Raw genomic sequence first — 15,775 nt, forward strand, 5'->3', positions numbered from 1 at the left:
ATATATATATATATATCATGTCAATAGTTTGGGTTCATGGCAACCACCTCTGACTGTAAAGTTGCCATTGCACACGTCTCAGCTTTTCTCTAGTTTTTTTACTTACTTTTCTTCAACAAGAGGAAGTGCAAATGCAGTTCCTGGACAAAGCACAGGCTGAGGTATAAGCGGCATGGTTTTGTTCTGGTTTATTTTGATTAGGCTTTGTCTTGGTTAGTGGGCCGTTTGCCTAGCATAACAAGAACGCGGGCAGCTTGTGTGTGATAGTGTTCCTGGTTTCGTACCAAGAACCATGGCCCGCGTTCCGCGTATCATAGGCCAGTGTGATAGCCCCTTAGTGGGAGCCTTTGTCTCGAAGTCTGTGTTCTGTATTTTGCCTTGTAGCAATACACTATTGTACTCTTTCTTTATGTAAAGGGAGAGCTGCCAAGGGCAACAAAATATTAGAAAAAAAAAAAAGGGCCCACTGGAATTGCAGTCTCCCTAAAAGATTAGAAACAATTAGCCGAAATCCTGAGACAAATGACTCGACACCTCTAAAAGTGTTTGCTTGCCCCTAGGACTTCTTTGGACTACTACAGTGCTGCCAGCCATGCTACACAGAACACACAACACCCCTGAGAGTCCCACCATTACATATTGTTGGCAATGGCGGGCACCTTAATACACCCAGATACACACATACAGGTCATTTCTAACCTTTTCCCTTTCACAGGTAACGTCATTACACTTATCAGCTTTCACTCAGGTATATCACTCAGTAGCAAAGCAAAATAAACTCACACTGGCCACCTCACAGCTATATACTTCGCCTTTACACGCATGAGAAAGATGCCACCTATAGTAACTACTTGTATAAACCACGTAAATTCATATCGATCCCACACTGTTACATCTTTCAGGGAGTGTACAGGTGTATTTGTATTAATTATAGCTCATATTCATAATGGTCATCTCTATTTTTCTCTTTCACAAGTAGACTATTGATCTTTATACCTGTCAGGCAGAGTACAGGTATAATAATCAGTAGTAACCCTAGGAAAACTCACACTGTTCATCTCTAACTCTTCTCTTTTACATGTCAACAAAGTGCTGACCTTCACACCTCTCTGGCGGTGCTCAGGTACTCATCAATAGTGTAGCCAAACAAGTCAAAGTCCTCCTTGTACCTGCGATAGAGAGCCTTCACTTGGGATGTTGTCAGCGTCTTGAAGAAGTCAGGTGGAGGACCCTTCCGCTTGTTCTCCCACTTACTGCCGTCCTGGATCTCCGTCAGGTTCGCCACGTGGGCCAGGAGCTGCTCGTCACTCTTCATCGTCTCCACCTTGATCACCACCTGGTAGTCTGAGGTGCACACGCCACACTGCACCCAGTAAGGAGTCCAGCAGATTACCTGTAAGGATGATAAGGACTCTTTTTGATTGCTGTGGCGCCGCCTTCAGTTTAATTAATAGTCTAATGTAAGGATAGCAAAAAAAGATACCACTGACAGCAAAGGGATGATAATAATAGCAATAATAAGTGACAATTTAAAAAGAATATCGCAAAAAAGAAAGAAAAGAAAAAAATAAGTAATAACGAACACGATAAGGACTCTCTAGAAAGTTGTGGCTTCTCCTTCAGATTAATAAAATGGTTTAGTGAAAGGAAAGAACAGAAACAACTGACAACGAAGCGATATTTACTAAATTCGATCTTTTAGTGTCTGTCATTATATTTGTACTCAGTGAAGATTTAAAATTGCTTGAAAGAAATAATGAGTGTCCTGCTGTCATTATTAGTTAGAGTTAAACATTCAAGACTATATAGATTTTCTTTATATGTATGGAAGGAGAAGAAAAGCTGAGAAAAGGCCCAATGAAAGTGTCTGTCTTCAAAAAGTGTAGCGAAAAAGGTTATCCAAAATTTAAGTGTCTTGAAACCTCCCTCTAACGAAAATTCAAGTCCAAGGAGGAGAAAATACAGAAGCAGGAAGGATTCACCAAAGTTTGCCGTAAAAGAGATGAAGGGTTGGGAAAATTATCTCTTGCATTTGGAAGGTGAGCAGAATAGAAGTATGACAGCAGAAAGTAGTGAGCAATAGAATAGCTTTATATGGTTCTGAGAGAGGCTGATGGGATTTTGATGTGCATTTTCATTATTCTTCGAAGTGAAAGTCTAATAAAGATGTCTAAGGAAAAGAAAAGAAAAGGAAAAAAAACAGGAAAAAAATAACAACACGAGTAAGCAAGACTGAAGGAATAAGACCAAAACAAGATGAAACAAAAAAAGAAAGATAAAAAGAAAAGAAAAGAAAAACCGAAAAATAAAAATGTAACACAAGAAAGCAAGACTGAAGGAAGGAGACCAACACAACAACAATCTGTCGCAAAAAAAAAAAAAAAAAAAAAAGAAAAGAACAAGAAAAACAGGAACTAGACTAAAGAAGACCAAATACGCAAGATTAAACAAAAGAAAAGGAGAACAAGAAAAAGAAGAGTATAAGAGGAAAGCAGTATTAACTCTTTACCTGCTATTTTCTACATCTTTCCTAAATCACTAATCACTCCGAAACACCTTTACTTGTACTACAGCTATCTCCAATCTTCAAACTGTGTAGAAATTGCAAAATCTCTTCTTTTTCATCCCATTCTTTATTGCAGATGCTTATAAAGATCTCATACATTACTTCTGGTGCTGGGAATTGTTTTGTATTGCAGTGAAAGGATTAAAAGAGATCAAAACAACAAAAACGACGCCTTACCTTCGTCGTCCAGTCGCTCATAGTCTTCAGGTTCTCCGTGGACTCAATCAAATAATCCACGAACTCTGAAAAGGTGGGTTGTGGGGGCAGGAGATCCTCACTGCCCGGGTGTCTGTACCTGCCCACTATCGCCTTCTGCAGGTCTTGGAAGTAAGGTCTGAAGGGCAGAGGATTCGGCCTCGCTATCTTGTCTCTGTACACTGACACCAACCTGCAGGAGGGGCAGCAGAAGGAGGAGGTGAGACAATGGGTGGTTCTGGTGGGGTCTTAAGTTTTGGTATTGTTGTGGTGTGGGGAAAGGGAAGTATTGTGGTGGTAGTAGTAGTAGTAGTAGTAGTAGTAGTAGTAGTAGTAGTAGTAGTAGTAGTTAGGAAAAGTAAAATTAAACAAGGAAGATAACAAAAAATAAGGCAAAAGAAAAGGAGGAGGAGGAGGAGGAGGAGGAGGAGGAGGAGGAGGAGGAGGAGGAGGAGGAGGAGGAGGAGGAGGGAGGGGAAGTGGGAAGTAGGAAAAAGGATGCTCGGAAATTAAATGGACGAGCCGTGGGACGAGGAAAACGACAAGAAGAGTAAGAGAAGGAGAATAAATGAGGAGGATGTACAGAACAAAGGAAGGGGAAAATAAGGAGGAAAAGAAGAAAATGAATAAATAAATAATAATGATAGAAAATGAAATGATAAGAAAAGAAAAAAAGAATAAGAGGAAACGAAATATGGCCAAGAAAATAAAGACGATGGAAAGAAAGGAGGAAAATATCAAGACACAAAGAAAAAGAACAAAGAAAATATTAAAAAATGGTAGAAAATAGGAGAAAGAAACAAGAAGGGGAAAAAAACGAAGGGAAAAGGAAGAAGACAAAACACACAAAAAAGAACAAAATAACAAGAAAAAACAGAAGAAAGAGATCGAAACAAACAAAAGAAAGAAGAAAACAATGAAACACGAGCTGCAAAAAGAAGAAAAGAAGAAAAAGGTCAAAGAAAAAACGATAAAGAAAAAAAGAAATAAAAGGTCAACACACGCAAGAGAGAGAGAGAGAGAGAGAGAGAGAGAGAGAGAGAGAGAGAGAGAGAGAAACATTCTTCTCACACTGACCTGTCGAAGGGATGGCGCACTACAATGAACCTGACAGCGTTCTTGAAAACCCGCCGCTTCTCTCGCAGTGTCTCTGGCTTCGGGTAGTCCAAGAAGACCCTCTGGTGGCCGCCGCCGAAACGAGGCTGAGGAGGAGGAAGAGGTTGGAAAATTACGAAGTTACTGCAGTTTTCTTCCCTTTCAAATCTTCAAAATAGAGGAGGTGGAAGAATAAAGGAGTAACTATAATATTTTTTCCAGTATAAAAGAGGAAATACTCAAATAGGAGGATTAAAAGGAGTTACTGCAGTTTTCTTGCCTTTCAAACCTTCAAAATAGAGGTGGAAAAATACAGGAGTAACTATAGTATTTTTGCAGTATGAAAGAGGAGGTGGGTGAATTAAGAGGAGTTTCTGGAGATTTCTTACCTTTCAGACCTTCAAAATTAAGAGAAGACGGAAGAATGAATAAGTGTCTATAGTATTTTTTGCAGTAAGGAAGAGGAAATGGGAGAATTAAGAACAGTTACTGCAGATTTTTTACCTTTCAAACCTTCAAAAATGGAGGAGATCGAAAAATAAGAGTAACTATAGTATTTTTGCAGTATGAAAGAGGAGATGAGAGAATTAAGAAGAGTTACTGTAGTTTTCTCAAACCTTAAAAAAAAGAAGGAGGCCGAAGAATAAAAGAGTAACTACAGTATTTTTCGCAGTAGAAAGCGGAGAAAGCAAAAATAAGAGTTACTGCAGTTTTCTTACCTTTCAAACCTTCAAAACACAGAGAAGATGGAAGAATAACGAAATAACTACAACATTTTTTTCTTTTGCGGTAAGGTGGGAGCATTAAGAAGAGTTACTGCAGTTCTTTTACCTTTTAAACCTCCAAACACTTCACATAATAGCAGAGGCGGAAGCATGAAGGATTGACCACAGTTTTCTGGAAGTTTAGATCAGGAAGTGTGAAAATAAAAGTTACTACAGTGTTCTCTCAAAATATATGATGAGATGGATGAATAAAGGTGTCGTTACTATAATTTCCTCACAAACAGTACAGGAGTGAAAGAATGATGACTTATTACAGTTTTCTGGCAGTGTAGAGGAGGAGGTGTGAAAATAAAAGATAGTTTTCTCTCAATATAGACGGTGAAATGGAAGAATAAAGGAACTATTACTACACTTGCCTCACATACAGTACAGGAGTGGAAGAATGGTTTTACTACAGTTTTTGGCAGTGTGAGGTGTGAAAATAAGAGTTACTAGAGTTTGCTCCCAATATGTATGATAAGATGGACGAATAAAGATGCTGTTTACTATATTTTCCTCATAGGCAACACAGGAGTGAAAGAATAAAGGTTTTACTACAGTTTTCTGGCAGTGTAAAAGGAGGTGTGAAAATAAAACAGTTCCTATAGTTTTCTTTCAACGTATATGATGAGATGGAAGAATAAAGTTTTTTTTTTTCTCTCTCTTATACCATGTGGGCTTTTCACGGGAATTTACGGGCTAAAGGGGATACTTTTTGGGGTACCTCCTATCTCAAAGCCCACCCGCTAGGAAACCGTTGTCTCGAGTGAGGAAGCCCAACCTACACTCGGACCGTGGACAGGATTCGAACCCGTACGCTAGGAAACCCCTCGGACCCCAAAGCACGCATGGTTCCACTGTATCACCAATTTCCTCACAGACAATACAGAGGTGGAAGAATGAATATCTACAGTTTTCGTACAATAAAGCGTATTTTTTTTTTTTAATATATAGGAAGGATATCAAGAAGGGAGAATCTAATCTAATCCAACGTAACAGAAAAGTGTAGTGAGGCGATGTAAGGGTGGGTAGAGAAGAAGGAAATAGTTAGAAATAATGAAGTAAAGTTAGAGATAAAAGTGCGTGGGCAGTTTTTTTTTTTTTTCCCAGGAAGGGAGAAAAAATATATAAAATCAAGTAGTTAGTTTCTTTTCAATACAACACTATTCTTGATTCTCTTATTGAAATAGAAGATCAAAGAAGGGATTTCCACGGTATGATATTGTTTCCGATCCCCTCATTAGAAAAATAGGAATAGCCAAGGGATTATAATACAATTTCCCCTAAGGACTGAATTATTCTCAATACTATTAATGGAAAAATAGAGGATTAAAAAAACTGTTGCAATTTCTTCACAGTATAATATTTAATGAACGAAATAGACGAAAAAAGAAGGAATCACTAAAATTTCAGTCACTCTAGTATTGCAATCGAGTTCTCTACTGAGTTAATAAAAGTTGTACAGTGGAACCATGCGTGCTTTGGGGTCCGAGGGGTCTCCAAGCGCACGGGTTCGAATCCTGTCCACGGTCTGAGTGTAGGTTGGGCTTCCTCATTCGGGGCAGGGGTTTCCTAGCGGGTGGGCTTTGAGATAGGAGGTACCACAAAAAGTATCCCCTTCTGCCCATAAATTCCCATAAGAAGCCCACATGGTATAAAAAAAAAAGCGGAAAATGGATCACTACAATTTATCTCAGTATGTAGAGGGAGGACAAATGGTGTAAAGGTGGTAAAGTCGAGACGTTAGAGAATACACCAGTCCATTCCAGTAGTTGGCGTGGGATTGAATGCTTTTGTATGGGCTCCCACTTTTATGTATATTTCTTGTTCTTATTTGGGTTCTTCTATTCTAGGCTTATTTTCTTTTGTCTTTTCTTTCCAAATTTTGATTCCCGATCCAGCCTGGGTTTCCTTAGCACCTTTTCGTTTATCTTAGTATGGTATTCTTTTCAACCTTCATGCAATTTGGTTTATTTTTCTTTCTTCTCCTCTTCCCATCTTCGCAGCCACTTTCCAAACTCCTTTCTGATCCAGGTTACTTTAATAAACTATACTATTCCTTTCAACCTTCATATAATTTGGCTTAATTTTCTTTCTTCTCTCCCTCTTCCCATCTTCGCAGCCATTTTCCAAACTCCTTTCTGATCCAGGTTACTTTAATAAACTGCTTAACTAACCCTTTCATCTTTCCAATGCTGGAGACCATTCCTAATCCCCATAAAAAATGACATATTATTTGCCAAGAACGAGGTAAAAGATTACAATTATAGTGATGAACAAGTAGACATAATTCCTAATGCTTCCATCACAAGTACTAATATTAATTCAATGGAGTCTTTTCTTGATAACTAAGAATAAAATGAAAAGCTACGATCAAATTATTAAACTTTCCTACACGATAATCTGAGACATTTCTTGTTCCACAGCTACTTTTGGACATTGTACCGCCTAGATACTGGTCCAATTTATGCTTTAATTACCTTTTTACTCTTCTAGGGGTTGTAACGATTTTGTGCAGTACTTTTGTTGCAGTGAATTGTATGCCATGACGAGAGGATTGATACATGTATATTAATTAGTCTCTCTCTCTCTCTCTCTCTCTCTCTCTCTCTCTCTCTCTCTCTCTCTGCTGAGACGTTAGGTTAAAAAGAAAATGTGTAATTTTTTGAGGGAATGTAGAAATTCTCTCTCTCTCTCTCTCTCTCTCTCTCTCTCTCTCTCTCTCTCTCTCTCTCTCTCTCTCTCTCTCTCTCTCTCTCTCACACACAGATTTTTTTTCTTTCGTTTTGCATGTTTGGGAAAAATGAAGAGTATTTTTGAGGAAGTGTAGAAGGATTACATACACAAACACCTCTCTCTCTCTCTCTCTCTCTCTCTCTCTCTCTCTCTCTCTCTCTCTCTCTCTGTCTCACCTTAAACTTCCGGTACTCCCATGCTCTCTGCGACAGGCCCCTGAGCTTGGGTTTGTTGTCATTAAGGTGCTCCAGACGCAGGAAATTTGTCATCCAGGTGGTGGAGGCTGACTGGAGGGAGACAGACACAGGGGCTTTGAATGGCGTGTAATAATTTGAAGATACGATGACACAATAGGCTGAAATAGACATAGAAAGGATATATTGATGGGAAGGAAGGTGTGGAAGAGAAGGAGAGAGAGAGAGAGAGAGAGAGAGAGAGGGAGAGATATGGAAATTATCCGCAACAGCTAAGGTCATATGGCACCGCAAGGGTTAACGGAAGAACGCTACATCTCCCACCGGGCAACTAGGTTTGGTAAGAATTCGAACCCGGGCCGCCTAGACAGGAGGCTCGAACACAAGCCGCCTTAACCAACTGCGCCACCCGCCCCTCCACCCCTCGAGAGAGAGAGAGAGAGAGAGAGAGAGAGAGAGAGAGAGAGAGAGAGAGAGAGAGAGAGAGAGAGAGAGAGAGAGAGAGAGAGAGAGAGAGAGAGAGAGAGAGAGAGAGAGAGAGAGAGAGAGAGAGAGAGAGAGAGAGAGAGAGAGAGTAGAAAAAGTGGAATGTCATGTAATTTGAGTTAATGGGAAGAAAATAAGAATAAATTTTGATGAAAAAAAATAGAGTATAATAGGAAGTGGGTCAATGTAAAAACTAATGTATGATTATGTTCTCTTATAGAAGAAATACACACACACACACACACACACACACACACACACACACACACACACACACACCGCGTAGTGTAGTGGTTAGCATGCTCGACTCACAATCGAGTAGGCCCGGGTTCGAGTCCCGGGAAGCGGCGAAGCAAATGGGCAAGCCTCTTAATGTGTGGCCCCTGTTCACCTAGCAGTAAAACAGGTACGGGATGTAACTCGAGTGGTTGTGGCCTCGCTTTCCCGGTATGTGGAGTGTGGTGTGGTCTCAGTCCTACCCGAAGATCGGTCACTACGAGCTCTGAGTTCTCTCCGCAGGGGAAAGGTTGGTTGGGTGACCAGCAGACGACCGTGGTGAATAAAACACACACACACACACACACACACACACACACACACACACACACACACTCTCTCTCTCTCTCTCTCTCTATGAGCTCTGTCCATACATAACACTCGTCCATTGATACTGTTGCTTGAGAAAAAATAACTAATAAACAAAAAAATTAATAAAATAAATAAATAAATAAATGCCGGCCAATGATAACTGTTATATTCAGAGGACTCCCACCTTGTATATAGGTATCATAACAACTGTCCTTATGATGCGCAAGCTACCTAATAAAAACAAGATGAAATAGAACACGGTGCCATGTCTCCAGAGAATAAGATGGAAAGACGTGCCGAAGCGTGACATGAATAAACTTTGACTACAAGAAGAGGAAGCAAAGAATAAAACAAGTGGAAAAAGTAAACTCGAGCGGCTTTTTTTTTTTTGGAAGATTTGAACCTGGCCAAGGGCAACAAAAAATATAAGAAGTAAGGCCCACCTGATTGCCAGTTCCCTAAAAGGTTAGTAGAGTTACCCTAAAGTCTGGGACAAATGTTTTTAAACCTCCCTCTTAAAAGAAGTCAAGTCGTAGAAAGATGGAATACAGAAGCAGGCAGGGAGTTACAGAGTTTACCAGAGAGAGGCTGGGGATTAGAGGTCGTATGAAGAAGAACACTGCCATGTCCTCGCCTCACCTTGTATATTGGGCAGTAGACAAGAGGCGGGTCCCTGTCCTTGGCCCACACAAAGCTCAGACTCAGCTTCTCCTCCAGCCCTGGGTAAGCCTCGCAAGTCTCCGCCACACGTGCCAAGCGTCGCATCTGCACCTCCAGCTGCTCGTCCACCAGCTGCTCTATCTGTCACGGAGAACATAGAAAACGAAGACATTTTAAAGGGAATCTTTCTTATTAGAGTCTTTCACTTCCACATGTGTCTAATAGTACAGGATTACGTTTATATTTAGGTGACATTTAAGAAAAGAACACAAGAGAGAGAGAGAGAGAGAGAGAGAGAGAGAGAGAGAGAGAGAGAGAGAGAGAGAGAGAGAGAGAGAGAGAGAGAGAGAGAGAGAGAGAGAGAGAGCGCTTTGGAGTTCGAGGGGTCTCCAAGCGCACGGGTTCGAATCCTGTCCACGGTCCGAGTGTAGGTTGGGCTTCCTCACTCGGGACAACGGTTTCCTAGCGGGTGGGCTTTGAGATAGGAGGTACCCCAAAAAGTATCCCCTTTAGCCCAGAAATTCCCGTGAAAAGCCCACATGGTATAAAAAAACAAGAGAGAGAGAGAGAGAGAGAGAGAGAGAGAGAGAGAGAGAGAGAGAGAGAGAGAGAAACAGAAAACGGATGGGGGTCTTCCTTGTTAAGCCTTTCAGTACCACACGGGTCTAATAGTACGTGATTATTATTTTTTTTTTGATGATATATAAGAAAAGAAGAGCATGAGAGAGAGAGAGAGAGAGAGAGAGAGAGAGAGAGAGAGAGAGAGAGAGAGAGAGAGAGAGAGAGAGAGAAAACGAAGGCACTTTAGGGGATGGTCTTCCTTATTAAGCCCTTGAGCACCACACGCGTCTGCTTTTATTTTCAAGATATTAGTACGGGGTCATTTAAATTTAGGTGATATTAAAGAAAACAAAATATAAGAAAATGAAAAAAAAGAAAAGAAAATGAAGGTGCTTTAGAGGGGAGGGACCTTCTTTATTAAGCCTTTCCGAAGACAAAGAAGAAGACGACGAAGAAGAAGACGAAGAAGAAGACGAAGAAGAAGACAAAGAAGAAGACGAAGAACACAACAACAAGAACAACAGAAAAAAAAAAGAACCGATCATGACAAGAACAATGACCTCAAAACAGCACCATCATTTCCTTTGCTATCTCAGTCATCATCATCATCATCATCATTATCATCGTCATCTTCATCTTCATCATCGTCATCTTCATAATTTCATGCATACAAGCAATCATTTACATAAGAATACCACTTTTTCTTACGAGAGGAGCAAAAAGACACTTTCAGGCCAGGCTTCCCACTCCTCCCCACCTCTTTCCGTCACCTGCCGCTTCTTTACACATGTGCTGACTTGACCCAAAGGTTATTGACGTATAGAGAAAGTTTGCAAGAATGACTATGGGTTTTTGCTTATGTAGCCTTTTAAGGTGATAATGAAGGCATGCATGTTAATTCTTTGTCTTGTTCTTCGTTATTTTTATTATTATTTTTTTTCTAGATTATCCGCACTAACTGAACCTAACTTACCTAACCTACTTAATAATCTCAGTATTTATGTATCAATCTTTCTATCAATCTATCAGTCTGTCAATTAATTTTAGGTGAATGGCAGCACTAACATTAATAAAATTCTATCCATTTATCTGTCTATTTACCTATTTATATATCTATCCATCTATCTATACCTAACACAAGTGACAAAGAAGACGCAGTACTCTCACATCACCCCACCAGTACCTCTTTGCATCATCCATCTCGCTTCTTCCTTTCCTTAAGATGCATTTCTAACCCTTAAGGCTGCACGCATCGCTTACTCGGGTCATTGCATATCCTGAACCCGCCATATCCAGTTTATTCTTGCAGGAACCATCTGTTGAAATGTCTCGGCAAAACACCTAATTAAATGATCGACTATTTAATAAGGAGACCAATGACTTACTGACAGAATAGTAAATAGCTTAACAATGGAAGACTAAATGAATGATTGGGTAAATGAATGAGGAGTTATTGGAATGGCTAATTGACTGACCGACTGAATGACTGATTGAGTTTTGAAAGACTAATGGACTAATTCAACGGACCGACTGATTGAATAACCTGACAAGCAACTAACGAACGCACATACTGACCACCATGGCAAGCAACAAACTGACCAAATGTAACTGAAAATAACGGACAGCTAGAGAAAAGATAAAAAAAAAAAAAAAAAAAATGACAGTCATCTTCCTGTGCACAAAACCGGACCATAAAAAAAAAAGAAAAAGAAAATAATAAAAAAAAAAGCGCATTAACTCGCACAACTGATCACCACGCCAAGCAACAAACTGACCAAATACACCGGAAAGAACAACGGACATCTAAAGAAAAAGAAGACAAGAAGAAAAAAAAAACACTCATTCATCTTCCTGTATAATAAAACCTGGCCGTAAAGACAGAAAATAGAGCATGACAATAAAAAAAAAAAAGCAGCATATAAGGAGTTTCAGATCCAGTTGCTTTTTGATGAGTTCGTTGGATGAGTGTTCAAGCTTGCGAAACCCTTAGAGAGCAGGACAGCGTTATGGATATTCCGCTCTCCAAGGGTTCTCAAGCTTGAACACTCATCCAACAAACTCACAAAAAAAGCATTAACCTGTTTTTTGCGAAGTATTCAGCATTTCTAAAACGGCTGCGTTGTTTCTCCATGTAATTACTTTATAAGAATGAATTGCATGTTAAATAAATTACGTAAAAATCTAGACACAATGGAATATCAGTAATTAAAGCAAAAATGAAGAAAAGAAAAGAAGAAAAACTCATTCATCTTCCTGTACAATAAACCCAGCCAAAAAGACAAAAACAGAGCAGGAAAAAAAAAAAAACATAAACCTGTTCTTTCTCCACACTCATGTTCTTCAGACGCCGGAGAAAACCAGTCTCGGCCGAGAAAAAAAGTCACATACCCCAGCAGACACACACACACACACCCGCTGCGCCTTGCCACAATTACCGCTCGTGAGGCTTCCCCCTGCTAGCGTCTGTACAGTTACCTCAGCAGTGGATTGGTTACAAATACAATGAACCTTGGCTAGAGGTTGATTTATGTGACTGTCTGCCTCGTTTTGTTGGTCTGTGAGTGGTTTATTGAGGCAGCAGAGAGAGAGAGGAGAAGATGCTGATTGATAAGTAAAGATATGATAGAGAAATGAAATAATGAGGAAATGATAAAATAGAAGGAGAAAAATAATAGATAAGAGGAGGAAGGAGGAGGAGGAGGAGGAGGAGGAGGAGGAGGAGGAGGAGGAGGAGGAGGAGGAGGAGGAGGAGGAGGAGATGGGGAAGAAGAAGAAGAAGAAGAAGAAGAAGAAGAAGAAGAAGAAGAAGAAGAAGAAGAAGAAGAAGAAAGAAAGAAGAAAGAAGAAGAAGAAGAAGAAGAAGAAGAAGAAGAAGAAGAAGAAGAAGAAGAAGAAGAAGAAGAAGAAAAGAAAAAAGAAAGAAAGAAGAAGAAGGAAAAGAAGAAGATGAAGATGAATATGAAGATGAAGAAAAAGAAGAAGATGAAGAAGGTGTTTGCATCATTTGGTTCGTTAGTGAATGATTTATTGAAGCAGTATACAGAGAGAAAAGAGAAAATTCTGGTAGATAAATAAATGGATAAATATATGATAGAATAGATTGATCAAAATAGAACAAGAAAATGAGAAAAATATTGTAAATGCAATTAATGAAATATAAACTCAATGAATAGATAAATAGATGTATAAATAAAACAGACAAAATAAAGATGAAAAATTAAGAAATAAATTATTGGAAACAGGTAATAATTTAAATAGATGAACAAAAAACACTGAAATAAAACAGACTTTCACACACACACACACACACACACACACACACACACACACACACACACACACACACACACTCAGAATACAGGAAATAGATTATTTTTTCCCTTAAAATTCTGGAAAAAGGAAAAAAAAACTTTCGCCTTATGAAGGAAAAAAATAATAATTGGCTCAAATTGACTATATAAAAAGGAAAAGAAAAAAAATAAAGAAAAAATCGAGAAATACAAGAAGACAAGATGTATGCAAAAGAGGAAGCGATAATACAAGTAAAGAAGTGCAATATGAATTCAGAAAGAAAAAAGTGTTTGAAATTTAGGAGGAAAATAAAAAAGAATGCAATGAAATAATAGAACACGGATTAAAAAAATAAAGAAAAATGCAACAGAGCAAGATTGACAAAAAAAAAAAAAAATAGATACTTAATGAAGAAGACAAAAGGAAATGAAAGAAAACAACAAAGAATCACACAAAAATAAGAATAAAAATAAACAGTGTATATATCATAATAAATAAAAGATAACAAGTAAATGCTAAGAAAAATAGTAAAAGAAGAAAGAAAAAGAAAGAACAGCAAATCCAAAAAGATACTTAATGAAGTAAAAAAAAAAAAAAAAAAAAAAAAAAAAAAATTCAAGAAAAACAGCCGCCGCCATGGTACAATGGAATCATGCGTGCTTTGGGGTCCGCGGGGTCTCCAAGCGCACGGGTTCGAATCCTGTCCACGGTTCGAGTGTAGGTTGGGTTTCCTCTCTCGGGGCAACGGTTTCCTAGCGGGTGTGCTTTGAGATAGGAGGTACCCTAAAAAAAGTATCCCCTTTAGCCCTGAAATTCCCGTGAAAAGCCCACAGGGTGTAAAAAAAAAAAAAAAAAAAAAAATCACACATAAAAGAAAAAGAGACAGTGCATATACCATAACAAATAAAGAATAACAAATGAACGATAAAAATACAGCAAAAGAAAGAACAGCAAATCAAGGACATGACCCACCATGTGCCGCGTAAACATCCTACCTGTCCTTACCTCCGGGTCATCGTAGCGTCGCTGAGATATCCTTCTAAGGAGCGCACCGTTAGAAGGCTCAAGTATCGTAGGCCAGATTGCTTCATTTTCTGTGGCATGTCGCTTCGGCTTACACGGGTACACGAGGCTGTTGTTATTTGGAGGTTTCCCCTTGCAATTAGTTTCTCTTATACGTGGGAAGGCAGAGAGAGGCACCCTGTTCTCCCATTCCGCAGGAGGCGCTGATGGAGGATTCAAGAGTACTGAGGGGAAGTTGAATGCAGTGTCCAGCTCAGAGCTTTCCTCAGAGTCGTTATCCTCTTCTTCTCTAACAGGAAGATCCACTAGAAAGTCCCATTCCGAGGTCTGATTCACGGGGAGGTTAGTGTCTTCCCTCTCACCTACGAGGGGCTTGTACCAGTCACTCTTCTCATTAATATTCTTGTGGGTCTCAACATCCGAGGCTGCCCGGGCGTTCCTCTGGGTGTTTGTCCTGCGCCTTAAAGATTCAACGGGCAGGTTGATGGAGCTGTACATCACCAGACTCACCCCGAGCACCGTCAGCACCATCCGCGTCAGTCGCTTGATTTTGACCAACATTGTAGAAGATTCAGAAGTCAATGGATGTCCTTCCTTGTATACCGCTTGTATTTGTCTCTCGTTATTTTCAGGGTGTGTCTCTCTCTTCTCTTATTTTCAGGGGTGTGTGTCTCTCTTGTCTTATTTTCAGGGCGTGTATCTATCCTCTAATATATTCAGGGGTGTGTGTCTCTCCTCTCTTATTGTAAGGGTGTGTGTCTCTCCTTTCTTATTTTCAGGGTGTATGTGTCACCTTTTTATTATTTTTCAGGGTGTGTATCTCTTCTCTCTTGTTATTTCAGTGGTGTGTTCTCCCTGTCAATTTCAGGATGTGACTCTCTCTCTCCTTTCTACGGTATGCGTCTCTCCTCTCTTATCATCTTCGGTGTGCGTGTGCCTTCCATTAATTTCAAGGTCTCTCTTCTCTCTTCTTGTTTTCAGTGTGTGTGTCTCTCCTGTCTTACTCCTAGAAATGTGTGGTGAGGTCCTCTACTTCCACCTAGCATTGTGAGTTCAGCATTCACTCATATGATTTAAAAGTTCGTGGGTTTGCTTTTCTATTTTGCATATTTGAGGTATGTCTTTTTCTGTTTAGGTCATTGAAGTATTTCTCGCCCACAGTGCATCATGGAAGTGTTTTAATGACGGTATCTCAGTCAATAGGTGAATTTTTATCTTTTTTTCTTCATTCACGCATTTCAAGGTCACCGCACACTGGTCAGAAGTATACATACACTCCTTTCCTAACGATTTCTATTAGATTGCGCTACTCGTTTATAACACAAGCCAATGAGTGTCTTCTCCTCTCCTCTAGTCACTTGAGGATCATCTTCACACACTGTACGGAAGCAGCGTCTCTGCTTTCTTATTACTTACTTATTGCAAGGTCATCTTCGCACGCTGTACACAAATACGAGAAAACTTCCTACTCTGAACATCGTGGCCTGGCAATTCACGTAAGTCCTCATGCAAGGGAAGTCAACGAGTGTCTACTTCCTACTCTCCTCGGGTCATCTATGTACGCACATGACAAGGGGAGGAGCTAGTGCCGAGGCGCAGCGTCGGGGAACATATCC

The 15,775-nt window shown here is 39.7% G+C and overlaps 1 protein-coding gene across 1 annotated transcript in view; it reads right to left on the reverse strand.

Annotated features, from left to right (window-relative positions):
* Positions 1-229: 229 nt before the first annotated feature.
* LOC123512342 (carbohydrate sulfotransferase 11-like) overlaps positions 230-15,775 on the reverse strand; it is a 15,574-nt gene continuing 28 nt past the window's right edge. Inside the window, exons 1-6 of the mRNA XM_045268681.1 lie at positions 14,142-15,775; positions 9,264-9,425; positions 7,533-7,643; positions 3,839-3,963; positions 2,744-2,954; positions 230-1,393 (exon numbers count right to left, since the gene is read on the reverse strand). The exon at positions 14,142-15,775 is cut by the window's right edge and continues 28 nt beyond it. Of these exons, the coding sequence (XP_045124616.1) occupies positions 1,100-1,393; positions 2,744-2,954; positions 3,839-3,963; positions 7,533-7,643; positions 9,264-9,425; positions 14,142-14,720 (1,482 nt within the window). The 5' untranslated portion in view covers positions 14,721-15,775 and the 3' untranslated portion in view covers positions 230-1,099. The remainder of the gene's footprint in view (positions 1,394-2,743; positions 2,955-3,838; positions 3,964-7,532; positions 7,644-9,263; positions 9,426-14,141) is intronic.

Source organism: Portunus trituberculatus, chromosome 33, assembly GCF_017591435.1.
Source record: "Portunus trituberculatus isolate SZX2019 chromosome 33, ASM1759143v1, whole genome shotgun sequence".
In the NCBI taxonomy this organism is placed as follows: Eukaryota; Metazoa; Arthropoda; class Malacostraca; order Decapoda; family Portunidae; genus Portunus; species Portunus trituberculatus.